This window comes from Chrysoperla carnea, chromosome 2 (assembly GCF_905475395.1).
Source record: "Chrysoperla carnea chromosome 2, inChrCarn1.1, whole genome shotgun sequence".
Taxonomy (NCBI): domain Eukaryota; kingdom Metazoa; phylum Arthropoda; class Insecta; order Neuroptera; family Chrysopidae; genus Chrysoperla; species Chrysoperla carnea.
In genome coordinates, this window is record NC_058338.1 from 18,683,341 (window position 1) to 18,711,032 (window position 27,692).

The 27,692-nt window shown below is 28.7% G+C and overlaps 1 protein-coding gene across 1 annotated transcript in view; it reads right to left on the bottom strand.

Moving 5' to 3' along the window:
* LOC123292521 overlaps positions 1–27,692 on the bottom strand; it is a 733,416-nt gene that overhangs the window by 308,995 nt on the left and 396,729 nt on the right. Inside the window, exon 2 of the mRNA XM_044873235.1 lies at positions 13,578–13,631. Within this exon, the coding sequence (XP_044729170.1) occupies positions 13,578–13,631 (54 nt within the window). The remainder of the gene's footprint in view (positions 1–13,577; positions 13,632–27,692) is intronic.

Consider the following 27,692-nt stretch of genomic DNA (forward strand, 5'->3'; position numbering starts at 1 on the left):
TCTTTTGATGCAAGCGGCAGACATAATAAATTTTCGAAATACGAAAAGATCGAAAAACCTCATTTCTACTCGAAGTTGGCACTCCAGCCATGAATAACACTGAATTTGTCTTTGTAATCAAACTTGCATTTATCAATCCTTCTAATGTAGCAAAAAAAAAATCATCAAATTTCGCTTTCTAATGAGCTCACGGTCTTATAGGTAGGAATTTCAGGGTCTTTTTACCCCGATCACGGCGAAGGTTATGTGTTTAATATGTATGTATGTGTTTGTATGTTTATCTGTTCCCTCATAAATAAATAATTTGACAAATAAGGTATCGTTGATCGTCGACTTAAAAAGCTATACAGAATGTTCGATTTACATCTAGGCATATATATATCACGAGTATGACTGAAACTTCCGTAAAGCAATGCATGTAAGTGAGAGGTATTATATACATGAATTGAGGCTTCGATATGCGTTGAGATTGTTGTAAGACGATTGGAGAGTGGGAGTTTCTAAGTTGAGTAGATGAACTACAATAGATAAGCCACAATACAAGTCACTTTTGCAATTTATAATACCACTTACTTAGATGCATTGCTTAACGCACCGTTTTGTGAAAAATCTTAAATCTGAGAACTTTTGAACTTTTTTTATAAGAGCGCAATTTAAGGTTCAAAATTTTACCCTGCATACATACATATTAAAACCATACGGATACACAAACCTTTTATGCGCATTGACGTAAACATGGCATTTTCATTTAATAGATAGTGAATTTAATTTCCAATGAAGAATGTATAATAATACATATCCAAACCAATCTACGGTACAAGTACGTTGTATATTATAGAATTTTCGAACAGAAATTGATTACAAACATTTGAAGGGTGTGTGTGTATGTGTGTGTGTGGAGTATATTAATGTAACAACTTCTAATTTTGGCCTGAATATGCTTGTTGTTAAAAAGTTTTTAGTTACCGCTGTACTGTATCATTTATGATATATCATTGGCAATTTATTTTAATAGAGGAAAATGTTGAAAAAAACTGTTCTGATATACTATTTATTTATCTAACCGAATTAATATTATACAGTAAATATAAAACTATTTATTTCGAAGTCATACTGTCCTTTGAAGTTCAAAGTTTCGTATTTTTATATTAAAAATGCAGCTTCATGCTTTTAACGTTCAATAATATCGTTTGTAAGGACCAAAACCGTCTCAAGTCGTTTATTAGATTAACGGTAGTCCTAATTATAAGACAAAAAAAATCCAGACAAAGACGTTAAAGAGTATACCATAATAACTACAAGCCTGGTTTTACTTTTGACTTAATTTTCTTTCATCTTGGGTCCAAATAACCTATTTAATAAATGTTTGTCAAAATCAGTGACAAAAACATTTTTTTAAAAAGGCTTCAAGGTTTACTTTTTAGAATCACCCCTTTCGAGTTTAATAAAAATAATTTTTAAGGGCTATTTTGAAACAAAAATTGACAAAACTGTGCAAAATACTAGCTTGATATCACCTGCCCGTTTCACTAGGCTTAAAAGTAACAACTACCGTTTTATAGCCTCCAGCTCTCTTGATCACATGTTTTCCCCTTCCATAACACTCGAAGGGATTGTTTTATACAGCTAAAATATAAGCACAATTTTCAATTTCTTAATTTCTTTCACATTTATTATATATTAGGATCAGGATTGTGCAATTTTAATGGTGCATATTGTATATCTATTCGAAAGATATAGTCATTTCACCTCTTTTACATTATAGTGACGAGTTTGCTTACCACTTGCTCTAGATAAACAGTTTTTTTTAATAAGTTTTTTTATTTCCACAAAATATGAGTTAAAAATATAACATGAACTACAACGATATATAATACTTATCTATTATAAATATCTTTTGTATAATAATATCACACATACCTAGCTGAACAAGTATAGATCGATATGATCAAACTTGTTAAAGACATTTTTGTAGACACGCATGTTAACTTACTCAACAATGGTGTGAAAATCTATGTTATTATCCGGTCAACTTAAACATCCGAAGGAACAAAAATTTGCCCTGACTGAAATGTGGTAGGATTGATTAAAACACTGCCATAAATGAAATCTAAAAAGTCCTCATCGATTCTAGATGTGGAAAAAATTTACGCGGGTCAATGGTTACAAAAACGGGTTTTTCGTGATTTTCAGCAAAAAAGTAATTTTAATCATAAAATCAGCACAGACGAAAATTTTCGTCTCAGAAAACTTTCAGATTTCTTTTATGGTAGTGCTTTGCTTAATCCTACCAAATTCAGCCAATTTTTTTTTTTTTTTCTTCAAAACTTTTGACTGGGAAACCCGAGTTTGATAATCTAATTTTTTCTTTGAAAGATGATGGTTCCTGTGAGGTCCCATTTCAATTTGGTCCAGTTGTGACAAAGGCATCCATGAGAAAACCATATAAGTCTTAAATTTGCATTAAGTATGTGCGTGACAAATGGACGAAAAACTCAATATCACGCCAACTGACTTTCATGATTCTTTTTTTTAGTGACAAATTAGTTATTTTACTTCAGATTTACTAAAAATCACAAAATAAAATAACTTTTAACAAAAAATAGACCTACTTCAAACAAAAAAACTATTCTAAAACAAATTAATACGTAGTTAAAAGTACAAAAATAATGTAGTTATAATTATTGTTATTTTTGGAGTCGGTTCCAAGTTGATATAGCACAAACTGTTCTGTCACAGGTGCATCGTTTCGGTGGCTGACTTCAAAAATAATTGTAACTACGTTATTTTTGTACTTTTAAGTGCATATTTATTTGTTTTGGATTAGTTTCTTTTTTTTTTAGGTCGGTTTTTTTTTTTTTTTTTTTTTTTTTAAATACTTTTATAGGTAGGTATAAAGCCACCGTTCAAAATTTGAAATTATTTGTCTCAAGTTAAAAGTTTTTACAAGCGTAGCGCTAAGGTTGTTCACACAATTTATATACATATAAATTATATCAATTAGACATTAGTGAAAGAATTTATGAGAATTAAATAATTTCCTGATGAATCTATTAAAAACAAATTTTATTACCAACAAACTGTTATCCAAAAAGTTTGTTTACTTTATATGTCGTGTACACTGTAGATAATATAGAATCATAATATGCAGATCAAAAATTTCAGAATATTTATGGAACACGTAAAATATAAATATTTGAAAATTTATTACACGAGTTATGAAAATTCATTCATGGTATAAACACATTTAAATTGTGCAAAACAAATTATATATGTATACGTAATCTAGTTTTCATTAAATCTGTAAAGTAACACGGAAAACAATTCAATAATAATTATCCTGATATGGTCATTCTAGTATCTAATAGAAGAATAATGTGTGGAATACCAAGTGAACTTTGTAAATTCTTACCATGCCTGCAAATTTACGAATCAAGCAGAGACTATTTCCATATAAACATTTTTTAAAAAAGTCGTAGCGCATGAGCTACGGTAGCTAAGCGCATTCCCTCAGAGATGGAAAAAAATAAACCTTTTTTTTTTTCTTAAACCGCTAGGTGCGTTCAAGTTTTTTTTTTAAATTTTGTAAATTTAACTTGTTTAGGATATTTAAAGTCGCCCACGATGAATATGTAGTAACTAAATTCAGAAATATATGGAAATTATTCTCCGTGTACGAGATAGCATGCCCACGTAATGTACATGTACACTTTCCATAATAATACCATCTATTATATTATTTGTTGTTTTAATTGATATCGAAAACTTATTCTGGACAGGTATTCACAATACTAGCCATTCTAACAAATATAATAAACTGTAGGCCCACGTCCAAAAAACTTCGTTATTACATTACCGTTAAATCTTTCTACAGACTTTCTGTATGTACTTGCAGTCACAGCTCCTTCATAAAAAATTGTAGAGAACGAGGCTCGTTAAAAAGAACTGAGAATATTGCAATAATACTGAAAATACTTCATTTGATTTTTTTTTTTTTTTGAACTATCCAAAACTGTTTTTTTTTTCATTGACGCTTCTGCCTGCTATAAACTTTTTTAAGTTGCTTGAAAGAAATATCCCGCTTCCGAATTTTAAAACGTTCGCCGCAAGGACGTTCGTCTCAACGGTGATGTTATCTTGGGCGTGGGCCTGCGGGGTATAATTAAAAATAAAAGTAAAAGATAGAATGTATAATTTAGATTATTAAAACTAATTTAAACTTTCAATATAGAAAATGAATACAAATTTGAATATCCTTCATTTTGGAATTTAATTTAATTGAACTGTTATCAATCCGTATTTGTCCAATCCCAGGAGGTGTGCATAACTCTTGGGAGTAATATAATTGCAAAATTTGAAGGAGGTTTGCAGTTTTTTACAAATTACAAAAAACTACGAAAAAAGTGCAAAAATTTTGTAGTTATTTGGCAATCTGGGATTGGACATACTTGGATTACACGCATTTAGAACCCATTGAAAGTATTAAAACGATTTCCAGCTTGCTAAAAATTAATCCTTTGAAGAATTTTAATTTTATTAGGCCAAGTTGGGATATTCTAAATTTATATTTATTTATTCTGGATTCCAATCAGGAAAGAGTATTCTTCTCTGCCTAGTGTATAGTGTAAGAATTTTTTTTAAAGAAAAATATCGTGACCTGAAACGAATATTGGATTTATAATAATAGAAAATTATGTCTGCTGATCGATAAATTTCTACTGAAAGATTGAGGGGATATTTTATAATAAAGAGGAACTAACACAAGTTTCCTTCCAAAACTATTTAAGAAATTTAGGCTTTTTTGATACTCAAAGCTGATAAAAGCTGTTTTATTTAGGAGTAAATTGTAATTTAAGCATAATTCTTAAAAAATAAGAATATATAGAAGTAGAACTATTTAAAACTATATAGTTTCTAGTTTCATTCAGATAGAAAATTACTCAATACAGATACATTGACGTAGAATTCTTTTTCTGTCTAATAAAAGGTCAATTTTAATTTTAAATAGAATAGTGTAGAAACATTTACAAGTTTACTTATACGGTTAGTTGATTGATTTTAAGTGGAAAATAATCAAAATAAAACCTAACACTTTCGAATATAATTATATTGGGTTCATTCATTTATTTATTTGATAGAACTGTAAGCTCTTATATACGTACATGTAATACAGGAGCTGGACTCACTTTCAATCAAGATTTAATTATAGATATCAACAAAAGAGGAAAAGTTCTTAAAGTGGGTAGCAACACATACACAAATATAGTAAGCAGTTTTAGTGATTTCAACCCCTATATATTTTATATATATCTATCTATTCTATAAGTATAACTTTCGCGTTCTTTTTTTTTCCAATTAAGTTGACTCCACTTACTTGTAATATTCTGTAGACGTAAAATGTAAGCTGAGGTTTTTTGTGCAACATTTATTATTGTATTGGATGTACTAAACAATTTTGTTTTTATAATTTGTTTATATTGGTCGCCCGAAAAGTTCAGTTGGTTAAGGCGTATCCGTTGGTTAAGGTAGCGGGTTCGATTCCCGCCGTCGCAACCCAAATTAATTTAATTAATAGTTGTGATGGTCTGGTGTAGTGAATGGCATGGTATGAAGGAAGTTCACTCATCCTCTGAAATGAGGAGCTGATAAATTAAATTATCAGCGGAAAGGTGGTAAAACACATATATGGTATCACAATGGGCTCTATAGCTTAAGTGTGTTCTTCGTGGACAGCCAATATAACCTAACCTAACCTAACCATATGTTGGTTAAGTATCTAAGCGCGGTATCACTTACTTATCAAATGCCGATATAATAATTGAATGTAATTGTATTTAACTATGCAGATTTGTACACGAAAAGATAATTGCATTCGAGAATAACTCTACCGAAATACAATCGAGGTAATAACTGGTCCAAAGATTAAAAATAAGAACTTGACTAAATTGAAATGGGACCACAAGGGAAGCTGCAATCTTCTCCTTTTTTGTTTGAAGAAGGTTAAAAATTATAACAATTAACAATAGGTTTTTTCAAGGTCATGGCATGTATTTGAGAAAGTTTGACATGTTTAGCATGAGTGCTATGGCTTTGTACTCGGCCAAAGTTTTAGTACTTCCTGATTGAAGTGGCTACATTGAAACTGTCGATCGGACTTATAACGAGTACATATATATAGTTCTACTATACACATTTTATATATCTTGCAATGTTTCATTTTTAAAAAACGTTGTTTTATGCGTCTTTTAATGAAAAACTGAAACATACACTGCAAAATATGAGTTTTCCTGACATCTATTAGTGTATATCGTAGCTATCGAAATAGAATACATTAGCGGGACATTCAAATTGGTATTTGTGTGGAAACATTCTAAAGGGTCTTATATTAGTGATAAAATTTGTACTTTTTTAACTAGAAAAATATCGAACAAAGCTCGGTCATCCAGATATTATAAGGACTGATTTCTTTAATTCTAATACGACCAACTTTTATTGTGACATTCTGTAAATAAAAGATTCGCTATGTGTAAAATCAAGAGAATGAAAAATATCAAATAATAAGTATGTTATGATTATTATTACTTTAGCTCCTTTGAATGATGCGTAATATTGTATTTTACATTGGTTTTTGTGTAGCGAACGTACATTATAGGCTATATATATATATATAGGCCTTTGAATAATAATGATGCAGCAATTTAGTGGTTAAAATTACCATTTTATGTGGTTGTTATATAATAAGTAATTGAATTGTGATCGTCTTAAAATAATAATTGGTGAATAGATGTAATATTTTATTTATGTATAACGTTATATGTGATTTTTTTTTATGAATAAAAAATTTTATATTCTGAGCCTTAGAGAGATAAAAGATGACAAAAAGATGTTATAATTTTGAATACACGTTTTATACCTTGTATATATGTAATATGCATCAAGTTATACTAAGTTTTGTTCCAAGTTTGTAACGACTAAAAATAGTGATGCTACGAACAAAATTTTAGTATATGTGGTCGTAAAAACTCTTAATAAGTCCTTTTGCGTTTGTCCGTTGGTCCGCCTGTCTCAAAAATCAGATCGTAATAAGTGAGGCTAAGTTCGTTAATGAGCAAAATAGGTCAATTGGGTCTTGGGTCCATAGGACCCATCGTTAGAGACAGAACAAAAGTTTAAATGTAAAAAATGTTCCTTATAAAAAAATAAACAACTTTTGTGTAAAAAAATTTTTTGTAAGCATTACTGTTTACCCACGAGGGCATTAATTAGGTGCAAATTTTATAGCATGTTTTATATGGCAATATCTTGTGGATATCTTTTTTTATTTACGTGACGTCAAAAAACACGATTTCATCATCAACACTGTCTGTACATGGTTTTTCAACCATTATCTCAGTCAATTGTTTGTTTTCATTTGTTCTTCTTAGTTTTTCCAACATAAATAAACTATGAAATATTAATACTTTTACGAAAAAATTCATCAGCACACTGTAAACTTACGAGCTAAATGATTTGCTGACATAACAATCAATAAGTTAGACTTACGAATGTAAGAGCTACACCAAAATCAAACAAATAAATTGAATAGAGAAAATAGCTTTTTGGTTTTATAAGCTGCTTTACCATTCAATAATAATGTGTTCGTAATGATATTATTTTTCATAAAGTGTGTGGACAAGAAAAAAGTGTGATATCACACTTAATACTTTTCTGTTAAGACGATTAAATGAAATATGATTATAGTTTTATAATAATAAAAAAAGGATCACCATGACACGATTACAAGAGGTCATTGTGGCCAAACGATGGTATTTCATCTCAATTTTGAATGAAGTTGTTCCAGCATTATTGGTGATCATGTTATCACAATCACACAGTGCAGACATTCATAAAGACATTTTAATTTGATAAAAATTTCATCATTTGATACATTTCATAATTTTATACTGAAAAATTTTTATCTTTGTTGTCAAATTAAACATACTAGTCTTAAATCGTTTATTTGACGACGATGAAGAACAGCTAGAAGTTAAATGTGATCGTGTACCGGATTAGAAAAAGATTTAAGGATGTACGAGAGTCAGGGAAATTTTTCAAAATTTGGATAAAAGCCTTGATTTTCTTTTTAATTCAGTTGGATTAAGTCTAAATCAATTCTGAAAATTTTAGTGGAGGAGAGTTTGCTCAATTACTTAAATAAATAAATGATTTCAAAAGTAGGTACAAATAATTTCAACCACAAGTCTAAACTTGCCTTGTCCCCTCTATTTCTAAGTTGTTGAAAAAATGTTAAAAAAACATTGCATTTTGAAGTAGAGAATTGACTATTAAATAAATCGAAAAAAAAAACAATTCGTTATTAGGTTTCAAATTCTATAAAAGAAATAAATTTTTACGATAATATTGAATGTCTTCAATAATTCACCGATTATATAAAAATTGTTATTGCTCATAAATCACTAATTTGAAAACGATATTGAATTTATGAACAATAATTCAATGCAAACTAGTTTTTTAAGGCTGACAAAAAAAAAAAGAACATAAAATATTCTAACGTCTAAATTTTATAACACACTGCGATCAGACTTGTATGAGAATCATGATAATAATGATTGAAGCGAATCTGTTTGTATTTGCACGTTAACGTATAAATAATTTGGTATAGGTACACACAATATACACGTAGATTTGAGGTTTATTTGTACGGAAAATAAATTATTCATATTTTTTTTTTTTTAATTAAGAACTTTTTTAAGAAAATACTGCCCTAAATTAAACTCAATTTATAATAAACAAGAAGTCGCATTATTCGACATTTCATTAATATATTGTAATACAAAAAAAAAACAGTTAACTATGCAAAAATTCAAGTGGATTTGGTTTTGGTATGAAAAAATATCCTTATTCTCGATAGACCTGTCACTATTCGATTGACCATTTATCAAAAGTACTGTATGACAAAATCCATGTATCCATTTTTGCTACTGACTAATTCTATGAATACTAGATCATTATAAATATATTTTAATTAAAATGTGACCATCTGGAATCCATTATTGCACCATTTCAATAAACAACTCTTTTTTTTTTAACGAAATACGAATTTTGCATTATATGTTGAAGGTTTACAAAAACACCACAAATCTTTATTCATAATCCTTAAGAATTCGTAAGATACGTCTGTTTCTTATGGCATATTTTCTATTTTATTAGAAATTGTCTATCAATAATCGAAACAGCGCACCATTAACGTAAAATTACATGAAGTTTTATTTATATTTCGTCAACATGTAAATCGATATTTCGTTAAAACATTACGAAAGTGCGAAGTATTATATTATTTTCCACATAATTTCGACCTCTTCAATATGTCTTAATATTTTTTGTATAAATTGAACATTTGGTATTTTTTATGTCTTTTTAAGTTCGATAAAATTATAGTTTATTGAGATTTTATGATGTCTGCAGACATTTCACTTTTGTGTAAATGACCAACATATCATCTACGAATGATGATCTGATGAAGTGGGCCTATTTTCCATATGTCGAAGTATTACGATTCAGGGCTGCTCATAGCGCCACAGTTAAATTCACAACTGAAATTCAAATGAAAAGATCGTTTTATAGGAAACTTGATGAAACAACAAAAAAATTTAATAATATACCTAATATTAACATATCACCATAAACTATGGAAACCCATTAGTCAAAGCTCAGACAAACAGTATCCACAAAGAAAGGTAGAATCCTCGATTTTGGAGAAATTGGGAATGGTAAAAACTTTAACACTTCTAGTAACTTCTTAATTTTTGTTCAGATTTAATTTCGTACTGTTATTTTAATTCGTTCGAAAATGAAGAGGTGATGAATTTAGTAGGGAGTCACTATCAAAACTCTAAGTTCTAGACCTGCAAGCAGAGCTCATTGTTCACTGTTTTACAATGATGAACTGAAAAACTCAACAATTCTAAATTTTTTAAATACTTTATAGCATTTGACCAAACAGCTTATTTTTTTCTTTTCCTTGTACAGCCCTTGTGAAATATTATTCAAAAATATATTATTCATAAAAAATGTACGATTTTTTTGTTTATTGTAGCAATTTTATACCCATATATATAAATAATAAAACAAAAAATAATATGATTGAAAAATAATTTAAGTCAAAATGGAAAATTTGAAATTCCTCGATTATAATAAAAAGACATGCTTTCACTTAGTTAAGGAATTAGCGAATTTATTTTGTGAGGATATTATCAAGAAGGTATGTTACCAAAAGGTTATGCAGTTTTGAATTATGTGTCCTTAATAATTGATTATTATCATGTAATAGAGCTCTTTAAATATGATGAAAAAATAAAAATATAAAAAGGAAAAAGCAAAAACAAAATAAAATATTTGATACTCAACAGAACACAACAGCTTACAAAATATTATAAAACCCATAACATCATGTTTATTCCACCAGAAATTATAAAATATAAAAATTTTCCGTACTTTTTTGTTTTTTAGGACAAACGCTAATACGGAAATCCAATGCAAAAGTTAAACAAAGGAACGGATGAGAGTTCATTAGGAATAAACACTATTGTAGAATGTAGACAGAAGGTTAAAGTGCTGTACCTTGATGAAAATGTACCTACGACCGCAGTTTCTTCTTGTTTGAGGGACAACAACTGTAATGCTTAGTAATCAGAGCGCAAGCGCCCGAGAGAATGATTGTTTATGTTCATTTTTGTTATCAAGTTAAATAGAAATAAAAATTCACTTAGAATATTGAAATATTACATTCATAGCAGTGGTCATTGAGAATTGGTCCCGAAAGTGAAAGTTATATTATCTTGAGTTTTCATCTTTATTCAGCACGCCATGAAATAAGTAGTTGTGGCTGCTGTTTGATGCTGATAGAAGATATTTTCAATATTCCAATCATAAACTCTTTCTTCAGCTTTAAATATTACACATATATAATCGGTGTGCAAATTATCCAAGGTATATTAAGCTGTGATTCATTGTACATTTAAATTTTTATCGACAGCTATATGTAAGAAACTCGCAAGCATCAGAGATTTATTACTAAGGTCACATTTCCACTTTATTCCACTGCTCCATCTATAATCATCGTTTTGAACCATAAACTAAGCAATTTTGTAAAAATTTAATATAGTAAATGTCAAACAAATCATGACCAACTATTCTGATATACTCAATGAATTATTACTATTTTATGTGTAGGTATATCAAGAGAGGGTGGAGGTTATAAAGCGGTGGTTTTTACTTTTAAGCCCAGTGAAGGGGATGGGTATCAATCTGGTATTTTAAAAATATAAATAGGTACAGCTCTTTCCCATTTTATATGAGTTTATATAAATTTTTTATCAATAGATTAATTAAATCTTGTTGGTATTTAATACAGTTACTACTTTTATCTAAATATATAATACTATTATAATAAAAATAAAAATAATAATACTCATAATATAATAATAATAACAAACTTTTTGTAAGTAAGTAATGTTAAGTAAATATCCGTGGAATTTATTACATACTCTAGTGAGCGGTATTTATTTTATATTTAGATATAGATCCATAACGTATATATATGTACTTTACTTGTTATAATATACAAAGGGTTTAGAAAGTTATTCTTCTGGTAAATCTGTCGAAAAACATGCGTACAGTCAGATCGTAGATAGAAACAAATCATATGAAAAACTATGAAAGATGGCGACTAACGTTAAGCTCAAATTGTCATAATAATCAATAAGAATTACAAAGTTTTGGTCCATTCCATCAAGTACTGTTCACAATTGTAAAATTGATTCAATCCGCACGTCTCAGTTGTCCTAGAATCAATGACATCGTTACCTATGCTAACTTTTAATAAATATAATAAGCAAACTGACAGCTGGAATAAATCACTTTTCAATGAGCTTCTGCAAAAGGTTAATCTATTGTAACGATGATTTATTTTGAATTATCTGCGACTGTATGTTGGTCGGATGTCGTTGGATCAATTGATCCATTGTTGGCCAGTAAATTTCCACTTGACTGAATTCTTTTCTGCATCAATTTTCCTAGAGCCAGCTAGCTTCACTTTCAACATTTAAATAATGCAGTGTACATATTATGCTGAAATAAATACTTCCACGCTGTATCATCAAAGTATAATACACAGATTAAAACAAAAAAAAAACTTTATATAAAGCATATTTTTGTTATTTATTTATATTCTTCTAATGTTAGTCGACGGTAACTATACCAAATGGTTTATTTTTTTATTATTTAACATCCGATGTAGAATTGAAAATAACAACTTTATCAGAAATAATAATATTTACTTTACGAAACAAGAATAGAAAAAACGCGATGAATATACAAATCTCAGAAATTGGTAGAAATCCAGGTAATTTTTTTGTATTATTTGTTTATTAAATAGTTTCCTATTCCATAGACGTATACACCTTTACCGGATGCAAAAATTTATATCTCGTAGTTGGTATTAAATTCAGCGTACACACTAAATCTACAATATATGAAAAATAGTACACCTGGACTCGTGATACGAGCTAGAAACAAGTCTATTTATTTCTATACCTAGAATGCATTGCTTAATGTATATATTCTGTCATACTCGTGATATTTATCTGCCAAGATGTAAATCGAACATTCTGTATAATAACCTACTTAGGTCTAAACCTTTTTTCATTTTTTTATTAATGGGCAAAGCGAATATTAGAATTTAGATTTAGATATACTGCACTAGTTGAACCACTTAATTCAACCACTAATTGTATCATGTGATGAAAATAGACCAGAATATGCAATTATTTTATTGTTTATTTTATAATATAAAATTAAATTTTTCCTGCTGTTTACAGATTTAATTACCAAAGTAGTTTTATAATTAAATTGTTTTCATTTATTATTTAAAACATTTATAACAATAATTATTATACTGCAAGGAAGCAAAATAAATACATTTTAAAATGTATCATTAAAATATTTTCTCATTTTTAAATGTAAATTCATAACCATTTAACGTAATTGTCATGCTTCTTTCTTATTTCTATAAAAATAACTTCTCGTATACTGATCTTGCATAAGATCATATTTTTAGGTAAAACGCATTCCTATATCGATTATATTTTACAAAAAGAATCAACAAATATCGGTTTGACTTGAATGAAATATTGTTTAATTAAAGTTTTTCTAAACATTTTCATGTAGTAACTATTAATGGAGTTTCTGTAATGAAGTTTTACAGAGATTTTAATTAGAATATACCTTGTTCTTTTTAAGAAATGAATAGGTCCTATACTTTAAACTTCTAGCGTATATCCTCTATTTTTTTTTGTCTATATACCGCAAACGTTTCGCAGATTTTCCGATTACAGCACTGGGTAATAAAAATTTCGAGTCTTATCAAATATTACCACTTTAATCATCTCTCATTATAAAGATAGAAAATTTCCTTCCAATTGAGAACAAGTGTAAATTACTCTGAGATTTAAAAACAATATCGTGGTTGATAGATGCTAATTAGATAGTTAAAAACAGTAAAAATTTTGAGTACTTACGTCCGCCTCGATACGCAGGTCCAACTTGATTGGCATAATGTCGTAATATTTTTCCTGTAAACAAAAAAATATTTTTACTAAAATTTGAAATAAAAAACTTAATTTTGAATGAATTATATCATAAAAAGAAAAAAAAAACATAATGAAACTTGAACAAATTATTCTAAAGGATTAGTAATCGGCAATATTTAATAAAAAAATATACCCTATATAACTGGGCCGTGGTATATCGTTATTAAGTCTTTTAAAAAATTTTCGCCGTTCACCATCGTAGTTTTACATTCAACGATTGAAAATTAATTGTGCTTCCTGTATATAAACATGTAAGTAAACAAACTATAATTTTCAAAATAATAATTTAAACCAGATACGGCTTATTCAAGTAAACGTAATTCGTTAAGCGTTTTCTATTAAAAAACAAAACTTTTTGGGTTGTGTAACGTTCCTTGAGTATGAATGGACATGAGTGAAACAAGGCAATGAATTGTCAAGGTTATGGGTGGAGCTCTGATGGCAATGTTTTAGTTGAAATTTTCTCCTGTTAAGATATTATAGATAATATATTCTGATGAATCAGGATAAAAAAAACATCAATGCAAAAGTTTTTTAAAAATTTGCCTCTATATTTTGACAAATTTGCTTGACTACTAACTAATACATATTTGCAAACAGGAATTATACAAACTGGATATAAAATAATCCAGAAAATAGTCTGGAAGCCGAACGTCATGGTTCAAGGGCTACAATACAATTAAAAACTAGAATATTAATAAGTACATTAGAGAAATATTTAATTTTATAATTCAGAAAATAGAAAAAAGGAACATTATTTCTTCAAGTTAGCATATTTTCCATATTCAACAACATAAACATATATTCTATGTAAATAGTAAATGATAAAAGCAAAAAGAAAATGATGCATCTACTTAAGTTTTCTAATAGCTTAATTATATACATACTGTGTGCTAAGAAAACTACATCATTAAGTATAATTATCTTAAAAGAACTACTTTATAATTAGCGCAAAAAAAACATAACATACACGTATACAAAGCAAAGAAATACCGGTCAAGTGTGGATAATAATAATGGCTCATAAAGTCGAAAGATATCTTTATAGTTTCTAAGAAGTTGCCAGCAGTGAATTCCTTTATTGTTTTAGTTTAATCAAAATGAAATTAAAAAAAAAAAAAAGTATAGTTAAACTTATAATCAATTTTATATTTAGCAAAGTAAGGCTTAAATGGTTAAGTTAGGTTGGAATGGCTGTCCTGGGGTGGGACACCCTTAGACCATAGGGCCCGTTGTGATACCGAAAAAGGATTAGTCTATCCCCGGCCACTACTCCATGAACCATTTGGAACTATTTAAGAATAACAGGAGAGCTTTGACGTCGTCGGACTTTAGGTCGGAGAGATTGTCAAAGAGAGGTTGGCTCAAGTAAGTCCATCTCCTCATGAAAAGAGCTGGGCAGTGACAGAGAAAATAATGAGACATTGTCTCCTCCTCCTCACCACTGTACAGCAGGCCTGCCACCCAACCAGTATCCTGTAATAGCCGCAACAACTTTGCGAACAGAGGCCCTTGGAAGTGATATAAGTTCTTTGGAACGCCTGCGATTGTACTCAGACCATACTTGTCTTTTAGTTCCTCCCTTCATCTAAGGCTCAGATACTCAGGTTAGAAATACTTATGTATTTTTGAGAACATATTGAATTATTTCTTTAATGAACTTTTTTGATAATAATGTAAGCTAAGAAATTTAAATCAAGAATTAAAACCTTTACCCCTAGCATTCCATTTTCCTGGCTTCCCCATCTGTACTTTTCTCTTGAAGTATCATGATTCTTCCTGCAAGGTTAACTTTAAGAACAGAGATGACTAGCGTTTTCTAACTTTGAAGTTATTAAATTATTTTTCACTATATGCCATATAAAAATAAGTGAATGGTAATTTTATACAAAATACTTTGAAATACTTTGATGGAATGTATAAAGTTCTTTAAAAAACAATCAATTACTTTTTTATGAGTTAAAAATTAGGGAAAAATTTTATGAATAAAATTTTATAATGTATAAAATAGCACTCATTTTTTGTCTGAGAATAAATAGTGTTTCCCAACGGAATGCTAAGAAATATAAATGATAATAATAACAAGAAGAATAGAATAAAATAAACGGTACAAAAATGAAGAAGAAACAAAGTGTGATATAATTAATAGCCGACTGGTTTTAGCGATGTAAATATCAAATTACTGTATTGTTACTATAATTTACTGCTGTGAGGAATAAACAATTATAATTAAAACTCGTCGACGCGTTTCAATACACACAGGATGGTTCGAATGAAGAAAATGTTCTTCAAGTTTTTTAATACCCCAAATCGAAGTTACTTTGAAAGATTGATGCTTTTAATCTTCGATAATTTAATACATGTACCTGCTTGTTTTATAAACTTGTTTAATAATATTTTTGGAAAATAACAGAATTACATAACATATACTAGTTTGGTTTACAATAGGGTATTCTGCTATGTCATAAAAACATCAGTAATTTTTCTTTTTTTTAATTCTGGAGAATAAAAATCTTCTACCGCACTTGCCATTATGTCCTCAGTGGTTATTATTTGATTTTAATAAATAAATAGGTACAAATGAAATGAACTGACGAAAGAATACGGTTAAATTTGACAGATATTTACCAAGCTGTTTACACTGAACTGACAGTTTTTGCCTATATGACATGACATCATTAGATCACATGCTATACCGATTAAAAATTATTATTTTTAATTTTAATATAATAAAACAATTGTATGCTTTTATGATTCTTAATAAGAATATTTAAGTGTATTTCTACATAAATTTTAATTTTTTTCAAATTTCATAATTTAATTTTCACTACCGTAAGTACCTTTTATCCAAATTTTCTAAAAATTAGGACTGTTTTGTTTCGATTATGCTCATTAGCGACCTTGGTCTTTATAATACCTAAAGAAGTTCGTATGTTATTTTATTCTGATTAGATTAAAATAGTAGCCGCGCCAGCGAAGACAGTTATAGATGATGTGGAGAAAATTTGAATAATGTGGACACAACTTGCAAGGAAAACTTTGACAGGTTAAAATAATAATTATAATTATTGAAAAATGAAAATAACAGCCAATTGAAGGTTTCAAAAATAATTAAAATTAACATTATAAACAAAGCTGAAGTAAGTTTATGTATGTTGTTTAAAATAATATGCTAAGCTTATATTTCAGTATGGTTGCTGTGAAAATGACTTCAGCTAAAATTCTACACCTGTCTAGCTTGAGTATTTCTAGTCAGTCAGATATTATAGTACCCGTTTCATGTACGGCAATTCGAAGATAGCATTTAAAGGAAACACAGCGTTTATAAAATATTGCAATTCAGCTGGTCAGTGGCTCAAATAGTTTTTTTTTCGCTAATTCACTAATAAAAGAATTAAATAACAATCCTGTGTATAAATTATACAATAAAGAAAAATATTCCTATTTTAATAAAATAAATGAGAAAAAGGAATTGTTTCATTCAGTTAATTTGTTAACGTAAGGTAACATAGTTCAATTTATACATATAATTATTTATTTATATATAAGATCTACAAAATACTTTCATTTAAAATTATTTCATATACGAACATTGTAAAATATTGGTTAAATTACTTGTAGCTTTCAGTGTAAAAATGAAAACAAATGTCGGCGGAAATGAAACATATTAAGAAATATTATTTCTTTTTCAAATGTTTTTCGAAATAAAATGGGAATATTTTAATGAATGTAGTGTAAAATTGTAATCTAATGTTAAAATGCATGTTGAATTTTCACGGCTATTAATTTGTTTAGAAGCTTCCAACATACAGAATTTGTAATGTTTAACCAAGGGAGAAATTGAGATTTTTTCGGATGATATGTGAAGATGTAGATATTTAATACAAAAGACGATGGACGAGTTTACATTAGTGGTCCTTTTGTACATGTAGTATGGTAAAATGCTTATTTACTCATATTATATTCGTAAATTCACAGCTTACTAAGTGTTGGGAGATTTACTTCAATTTTATTTGTAACAGTGGTAGAAGCGACTAAGTGTTGGGAGATTTACTTCAATTTTATTTGTAACAGTGGTGGAAGCGATGACAAATAGCACTATATATTAGTTGTATCAGTTGTATCAAGGAGGTTATAAAGTATGTCAAAAGGAAACGTTTTGGTATGATAAACATGTACCACAGAACGGCTCCACTCAGAGCAATAGACCTCAGAGATTTCAGGAAATTTTCTTTTTGTACCTGTGACCTATCAGCTGGACAAAAGGAGCATGCAAGCTAGCCGAACATAAAGGAAATTTAAAATACCTTCAAGAGACTTGTAGAACTTCAACATTAGTATACTTTTATTGGATTAAATTGAATTACACTTCCGCCAAAGGCATACGTCGCTATACTCAATTTAAGCATGATCATGTCTTACAAAACTCTGAAATGTATTCTAATTTTCTGCGTGATCAGTTGATTGGCAGGGCCACTCTCGCTTTTGTCGCGTTTTAACGATGGTTTTTACAGTCGGTTAATCGAACATCATCACCATACTAAAATACATTGCGTGTATAACATAAAACAACTATTTAAAAATGTTTTTATTTGAAAAATACAGTTTGAAATTTATTCTATTTTATAATTTTCGTTAATACTTTCGTGATTATAATTTGAATAAAGGAGGAAATCATTGAATTATGAAGTTTTTTTTTTGTTTTACAATAAATACTTATGTTTAACATAGACGCGTGATCACACATTAAAAATATCCTTTTGAAATATCGTTCATCAATTGTGGGATATCCTGAAAAATTTATTTGCCAAGTAAAATAAGTTTGGGTTTGATTTATTTTACGTTAAAAACAACTCGCACTGGAAATATAGCTAAGAATACTCTTCGTTAAATATCCTTTCAAACGAAACCAAAAAAATTTTAATTGGTTCATCCGTTTAGGCGTTACGATGCCACAGACAAACAGACACACAGACAGACACACACAGCGGTCAAACTTATAACAACCTTTTTTTAGTTCGGGGGTTGACAAAGTAAGATAACAAGACAACATTCTCAACTATATAATTAAATGACTGATGAGTTAAACTTCAAATCTTCACGTAAAAGGCACTCATTTAAGACCTACTTTCAATGGTTAGCTCGAAAAATGGACAACATAAAAAAATCTAACGTATAACAAATTGTACAAAATAATAAATTTAAATGTTCTATCACTCCTTAACTGATAATTATTTCAATTTCATTATCATTGGTTTCGGATATTTAATAGACAATAATTCTAAATAATACTATTATCAAAGTATTTAATCTAGCTCGTATTCATTATTATAAAAGTTTTTCAAATGAGGGGAGAGTGTAGAACCTGAAACCAAAATAAAAACAGTCTGTGTTTATAGTTATAGTAATTCCTCAACACTATTTATTTTTTTCGATTATTTAAAAATTAAACAACTAAGAAGATGCGTGACCTATGTCACAAGATCATGAAAAAAATTTCGTATTTATGATTGTTTAAAATGTTATTTCCACTTTACTCGATAACATATACAAATGGACATTCCGCTCATTGCCAACGAATTGTCCGCCAATTTTCGTCTTACAACTGCCATAGCAACATCTGTGGAGAAAATATAGTAGGTACTTATGAATGAAGGTATGTTTTACCCTTGGTACTACTTATCTTATATAAAAACATTAAAAAACATGTTGAAATGTTGTGAGGCCCTTGAATAATGATATAAAGATAATAATGTTCGTGATACATTTAATTATAGATAGACAAAAAAAAAAAATGTTTTCGTTATTTTAAATTTTTTTTCGGTTGACATAATAAAAATTCATCAATTAGAACACCAAAATTTAAATAAAAACAATATCTATACAGTGAGGCCCCTCGACACACGAAAAAGCACCTCGACACTTGGCCGTGATTTAGGGTTCGCGTCCTTTTGTTACAAGCCGACCTACCTCCCTTCCTAGGGGAGTAAAAAGAATTAGAAAACTATTTTTATTACGTTTTCGATAAACAATTTTATAAATATCTTAAAATAAAATATTTATAAAAGTGTATGGTACTATTTAAATTAAATTTACCGGATTTAAAGAAAAATTGTATTCGAGATAGTCCAGTTATCCCAAAAATTATCAATCAGTTTAAACTAACGATAAAAGACGTAAACCGGGTAAAAAACTAATGAGATATGATTCCTTCGGAGACTCGACCCATTTTTTGTGCTAGAGACTTGTTTAAGGTAGTACCAGCATGAAATCACTTTTCGACAGATTTGGCCGAATTTTTTTTCTCGGGTTTATAATAGCTTTATTTATGAATTCCTAAAATTTCATAATTTTTGACCGTTTAGATCGCGAGATATTTAAAGACAAAGTTCGCGATTTTGAGGGTCATGTCCCATTTAAAGCATGTAAAATGTCCGGTCTCTCTCCTATTTTTTATGATATTATTATATATGGAAGAAAAAGTAGAAAAAAATGTTTATACAATACAATTCTAAAAAAAAAATTTAGAAATTAATTTTCACTTTCGAGATATTAATTTTGACGTAAATTGACCGAAATTGGGACGTTGGCATAATTATTTCCCATTTTAAACGGTCAAAATTTCTGAAACTTTGGGAATTAATAGTAAGCATTATTAAATTCTTAAATTTAATTTTTCGTTAAATTCTGTCGAAAAAAAAATTGTACCATTGCTTTAACATAGAAACTGCAAATACCATGCTGGAACATCCTTAAAAACAGAAAATGTTAAAGTCTTAGCTATAAAATTATAAGCATTTCGTACCTAATTTTTGAATACTTAGAATATGTAGAGTATATAAAACAAATATGTTTAAAACTTCTAAATATTTTTACAGAGAACGTACACATACAAATCCTATAAACTTGAACCTTTGACCTGGCAGGCAAATAAAGTTCTTTCAACGAGTAATAAAATGGAAATAAGTTTTTCAATTGTATATACAATGTCAATTCTCAGTTGTACATTTTCACAAGCCAGTATCATATATATTAAAATAATAGCAAAAGTAACAAATGTACCGAAAAAAATGGAAGGAAAATGAATGATTATTTTTCTTATTAGAAATCATTTCATTCTTGACTTTCACAAAATATTTATGGCTTGCATAAGGTCAGGTTGAGATGACTTTCAATGCTGACATTTACTCCCAGTTTTTAAAACTCCTTAATCAATGATGAAATCTAAGTATTTCAAGAGCATTTTCCAGTCCGATTGAATATCATTTCCCAAGATAAAGCAGATTCTTAACCAGACAATACAATTTTGTCTAAACTTCTGTGGTTGTGAAAACGACATTCTTCATAAGTAGTAGGTACTTCTCATGATTCACTATTTGATAACGAAGTGTTACTAGAATGTTAAAAAATAAAAAATGTATTATATTATCGTTTTTTTTTTTACATTTTAGTGCATATTTATTTGCTTTGGAAAAGTTGTTCTTTCGAAATCGGTGTACTTAATGTACTTACTAACGAAATCGTCGCAAAATAAAATTTGCTTAAATTAATATTTGTTGAAAAGATATTGGAACGCTTTGTAGAAGTACTTAAACTGAAACAGCGTTGAATAATAACATAATTTCAAATTTAAATAAATATTACAAGTGTTTATCTTTATTAAAAAAAAAGTGAACAAGTTTTTAAATGATTAGTAATGAATTATAAAATTCTTTTTATATAATTATAATGTATTATGAAAAATAATTTCTCATTATTCATTTTCAATTTAATTTAATCCTATTATTCAAATTATTAATTATTTTAGGATTGAATGCTTTTCTGTATAAAATAATTATTTTTTAATATATTTATATTTATACATAAAAATAAAATATTTTACGTTTATTTCAAAACGAATTTTAGTATCGATAAGCTCAAATAAGAAGAAAACGAACATTTCTATTTAACTGACTAGATTCCCATCTTGATTAAACAGATACAATAAGTCATCATCAATTCTATGAAGCTATTTTCGACTTAAAAATGGACAAATTGTTCGACCGTTGTTTCAAATAGAAAAATAGAAACCACAGACCGTGGTTTTTAGAACTCCTTTTTCTTCCGTTCTTTTTATTATTTTTAGAAATAACGGATGGTTCTTGCTGTAACACAGAAAAACATTTTCATTATTTTTTCCAAGAATGTCAAAAGCGAAACGTAAATGTCCTTGAGAAAAGACAAACATTTCTTGTACGGCGAGTATTTTGTTATCTTATCGTTAAGCAGTGCATCTAAGTAAGAGATATACCTAATAGGTGTTATATGAAATTGCAAAAGTTACTTGTATCGTGGCTTATCTGTTCATCTATTCAACTAAGAAATTCCCACTCTACAAGCGTCTTACAACTATCTCAACGCATATTGAAGCTTCAACTCATGTATATAATACCTCTCACTTAGATGCATTGATTAACGCATGTATTCTGTCATACTCGTGATATTTATATGCCTAGATGTAAATTGAACATTCTGTATAGAGGTTATGTGGAGACAACCTCAGATTTGTTTCATATGAATACTATTTTGTCACACTTCGTTTTTAATGAATATCCAAGGGAAAAAAAATTCAACTGACGCAAGACGTGGAATGTTCTGTAATTAAAAATAAACAAATTTGTTGCCCACATAGAGAAAAACATTTTAAATAAACAAGCAAATGACTGTTTGATAATTAGTGGCGTTCTTCATTAAATATCAACACACAAATTGAAATAATTAAAATATTATCAAACACATTCTTTCTTTTTCTTTATAGAGTAACTAGAGTGATACCCACCCGCTTCGCACGGTTTAAAAGTAAAGATTGATAACAATGCTCTCGCTGAAATAATGGTAAGGATTGTTTTACACAGGTAAAATATATGTATGGTTTTCTATTTTTTTAAATGTATAATAGTCGTAATTATTCATTGAGTATATCAGAAAAGAAGTCTGTGAAATATTTTATATTGACTATTTTTACAGAAATCTGTAATTTATTTTTAATTTTTTTTTATTTTTTATTAATATATCTTTATAAATTATATCTCATGTGTTATTCTGAAGTATGAACTATATTGCTGTACAGTTTCATTAAAAACCATTCGCTAGTTTAAGTGTGAACGCGTAACAAACAAACAAACAAACATGCTTACTTTCGCATTTATAATAAATAGAGATATAGTTCAGTAAACTTTTTATGGCATCGCTAGCTCGTAGTAGCTCTTATATTATATGCATAATAACATAATACAGTCGAGACTACATAATTACTCTTACACTTCATGTAATAAATATCACGTGTTTCATCATTATAACAGCAGTAGCTAGCGCAAATACGAAACAGTAAAGAACTTTGTAACGAAATTCTTATATTATTCTTTTAAAAAACATAACATAAAAACTTTTTATAACAAGAAACTTTGAAGAAAAACAGTATATTTTTTTTTTTTAATATTTCTATTGTAATTGATAATTAGCTTCCAATTCTTTAAAAAATTTATTACAGAAAAGAGCGTTATGTACAGTATTTTTATCGTTTTCTTTTTTTACAAAGTAATATTTTTTAATTGGTTCATTTACTTTAATATTCTTTGAAAAATTTTATAAAAATTAGAATATGAGGGATGTTGGATAATTGAATAAAACATAACAAATTGTGTTGTGTTTCGTCAATTTTATTGTGACTTCTTCTTACTCCTTAATAGTCGCGGAAAAGAAGCACCGAAGTTCGAAAATTTAAACAGTAAGAGTGATTTGAATGCGGTTTTCGGCATTCGATTCGTTAGAGCGTCTAGAAATTTTGTGAAACTTTTTTAAGAAATTAAAAATATGTAATTTCCATAAATAATACGCATTTTAAATTGACCGCAAAAATACAAAATTCACAATTCAGTTAATAGTGATGAAAATGATTCTAAACTTGTTAACTTCCCAGAGGAAGTTTATGTAATGGTGCCGATCTTGAAAATCTCCAGTTTTACATATTTCCACGGTTTCAAGGCTGCAATATCTGAATCAAACCTTTTCAATGTTATGTTCGTTCGGATTTTTCGCCTCGATTATCTCGCGAACCAGTTATGGCAAAAACACGTGACTGGGCTTATACGACGTTTAATCGTATTTAAGAGCTGAAAGAGTTTTCAGCTGAATTAGTTGAGCCGTTTGTTAATGGTAGTAAAAACACTGGAAAAAACTGAATAAACAGAATTTGAAAAACACATCATTTATCTATGGAGATAATGAGCGTTCCACTCTTATAAGATTCAACTCTTATATGATATTTATTGTCATATTTCAACTAGTAGCAAATGATGATGGGATGGATCAAAAGATACTGATTATAGGATTACTACTTATCGGATGACCTGCTTACGGTTTTACGTTTGACCTACATAGTATGTTTTCATTTAAATTCTTTATAAAAAATAATAATGCATCATAAAAAAAATACAATATTAAAACCAAAATAAATTTAAAAAGAATAATAATAATATTAAAAAAATACGAAAATGTGTAATGCAAATAACAAAAAGGCATTAATAACAATAACAATATTAATAATAATATTAAAACACAAACAAAAAAATACTAGAATGTATTGTGTAGCAAAACATTGGTAGATATACTGTAGGTAATACCATGAAACACACCAAAATACATACCTTTACTACCTACCATTGGTAGATAGATAGTAGCTCCGTGGTATATGTATTGGTTAAGGTAATAAATGGTATACAGAGGTGAGAATAAACGTATAATTTATAAGTTTCACACCTGTATCTGTTTGTTTGTTGTTTATTAGTCTGTGAATACAACCATTGCTAATATTATATACGAGTGAGTATATACAGTGAACTTTGTTTAGAGAATACTCACTTAAGGAGATGTGCAAAGATTGAATAAAACAAGAGATTTCAATAAAACTTTGTTTAATAATGTTTCCAAAAATCACAAAAAATTCCTAGGTCATCGGGCTTTTTATTATTTTATCGTTTAAACTTGGCTGAAAAAATGATGAAATCATATACGTTATCCTTTTCAATTGGATATTTCTATATCAAAAAATCTATAGAGCGTAATAAAAAATTATCTAAAATGTAGAGACAATCTTGTAGTTTATAATAATACCATAAAAATATAAGGTTGACGATAATATAAAGAAAATTTTAATTTAATTATGAGTTCATCGATTATCCATCATTTGATGAACAGATTCGACTATAGTTGGACTAATGGTGATTGAAGAACGATATCTATATCATCAAATTTATAAGCATCACTTGCACACAATATATAATATATTTTTGTAGTTGCGTGGTATTGTAAAGCTAAAAATAATTCATTACTTGACTACAAAGAATGTATTTGGTTTATATGTATACACCGTTAGGTAAGGTTAGGTTATATTGGCTGTTCATGAAGGACACACTTATGCTATAGAACCCATTTTGATACCATATATGTGTTTTACCACCTTTCCGCTGATAATTTCATTCATCAGCTCCTCAATTTCAGAGGCTGAGTGCACCTCTTTCATGCATATACCATGCACTACACCAACCCATCACAACTGTGAATTAAAATAATTTTGTTGAGGCGGCGGGAAGCGAACCCACTACCCTATGCATACCGCGGACGGAATTGAGCTAATAGGGCGACATCTATGTTTACAATACTGTTTTCTCCGAATTATCACGTAAAAACCGTACGGGATAATTCTTTTTGTAATATGAGATATTTTCTGACGTTTTTACTGCACTAATTAATTCACTTTCGCAATAAATAGTTTCCACTGTATCGACTATGATATAACCCAATAACCTTAACTAACTTCTATAACTACTACACTCATAAGCTCACACACCTACACACACACACACACATATACAAAATATAGCAACACCGATGAGTCAGTCAAACGCCCACTTCTATAATACTATATAGGTAGAGTGTATGGCGCACACGAAACGGAAGCGGAATTGTATAAAGTGTGATCTATAAATCAGTTTAATAACATTTTCACAACACCTAAATGTCAGATTTCATTTATTTTAATAATACTATATAGTATAGTATTATACCAAATAAAATATACCTACAGTATGTTGTATGGTACGTACATCCCTTGTGGATACGGGTGAATCGTTGAATATTATTTTGTGTGCATAAAACGAGATTTGGTAAATGGTTAAGGAGGAATTTCGTTATTATACCATGCATATGAAATATACCAAGGTATACTAAGTTTAGTCCCAAGTTTATAACGCATAAAAATATTGATACTGTGAACAAAATTTTGGTATAGGTGTCTGTCTGCCTCTGTCATCACGATAACTCAAAAACGAAAAGAGATATCAAGCTGAAATTTGAAATTATAGCGTGCTTAGGGCGTAAAAAGTAAGGTCAAGTTCGTAAATGAGCAATATAGGTCAATAGGGTATTATCGTTAGTCAAAAATAAATTATGAAATTTGAAAAAAGTTAAAATTTATGTAAGAATATACTTAAATATTCCGATTTCGAGTCAGAAAAGCACATTTTCAATTAAAATATTAAAATTAAAAATCGTAATTTTTAAACTGTATATCAACGGACCTAAAACGCGGACAAGCTTTGCTGTTATGTCATATCGGTAGGAGCCATAGACCATCATTTAGTTCAGTATAGACAGCTAGGTATAATATATCCATAGATAATAAGTATTTATATTTATTATAATCAGTGGTCTATGAATATATCTGTCAAACTTATTTGTGTTATTTCGTGTAATGATACCCATATTACGTCATCAAATTGGATGCCCGCGTTTTTGACAGTTTAAAAAAGTTTTTGGCAAGCAAGCGTGTGTATTTTTCCGAAATAAATTTTTGGTTGCTTTTTATTCGCAAAATCAACATTTTGAAGTACTTTTTCAAAAATATTAGAATACCCTATTAGGTCTTGATATAAAAAATGATTTTTACTGTAGTCACAAAATTTGATATATTTTAAAGTGCTGCTACATAAAGCACTTTATTCCCAGCTTTAATAATGAGTATGTAAATTTCAAATCGACTGTCGGTATAATCTAAACGCTCTGTACACATTTACAAGGTAAAAGTGTCGAAAATGAAGCTTGTATATTATCTATATACTTTTTCGATGTTGATGTCGGTAAAATAAAAATATTTTCAATGTTAATTTAATTATATTGGTACATTTTTATGTTCAGTAGTGTGATACCACTGGTGTATTTGCATGTATGACCTTTTGGGATATATTAGCACAGTTAGTTAAGGCGTAACCAATTCCGTCCGCGGTATGCTTAGGGTAGCGAGTTCGATTCCCGGCATCACAACACAAATTAATTTAATTAATAGTTGTGATGGGTTGGTGTAGTGCATGTATATGCATGAAGGAGGTGCACTCAGCCTCTGAAATTGAGGGACTGATAAATGAAATTATCAGCAGAAAGGTGGTAAAACACAAATATGGTATCACAATGGGCTGTATAACCTAAGTATGTCCTTCGTGGACAGCCAATATAACCTAACCTAAACTATATATTTTAAAATTTGATTTTTCACAAGAAAAACACAAAATCATTTATCTCACTAAGGTAGACTTCCTTTAAAACCCATTTATTTACTTTGATAAAATTTTTTGTTAGACGTTGGGTCTTATTAAATGATAATTTTTCATTATTTTTTCTAGGTAAAGTATTTTGATAAAATAATTCAAACCAAAGTGTCCTTAGACAATACCAGCACTTAAAAACTACACACCTTTAATTAATAAAACAAAATTAGCAATGAAAATATTTTGTTGGTGCTATCTATGCAAAACAAGAATCAAATAAAATTTACTGTTTTAAATTTACAACACCCGTATCATTTTTATAAGGTACCTACCTAAAATATAAAAATTATTATGCCATCTTTTATATTTCAACATTTTTACTATGGTGAGGTTTTTTCATTTACATAAAAGTTTTAATGTTTCTTAATGATATCGTAAATACTTGTTTATGTATTTCGTTTAAT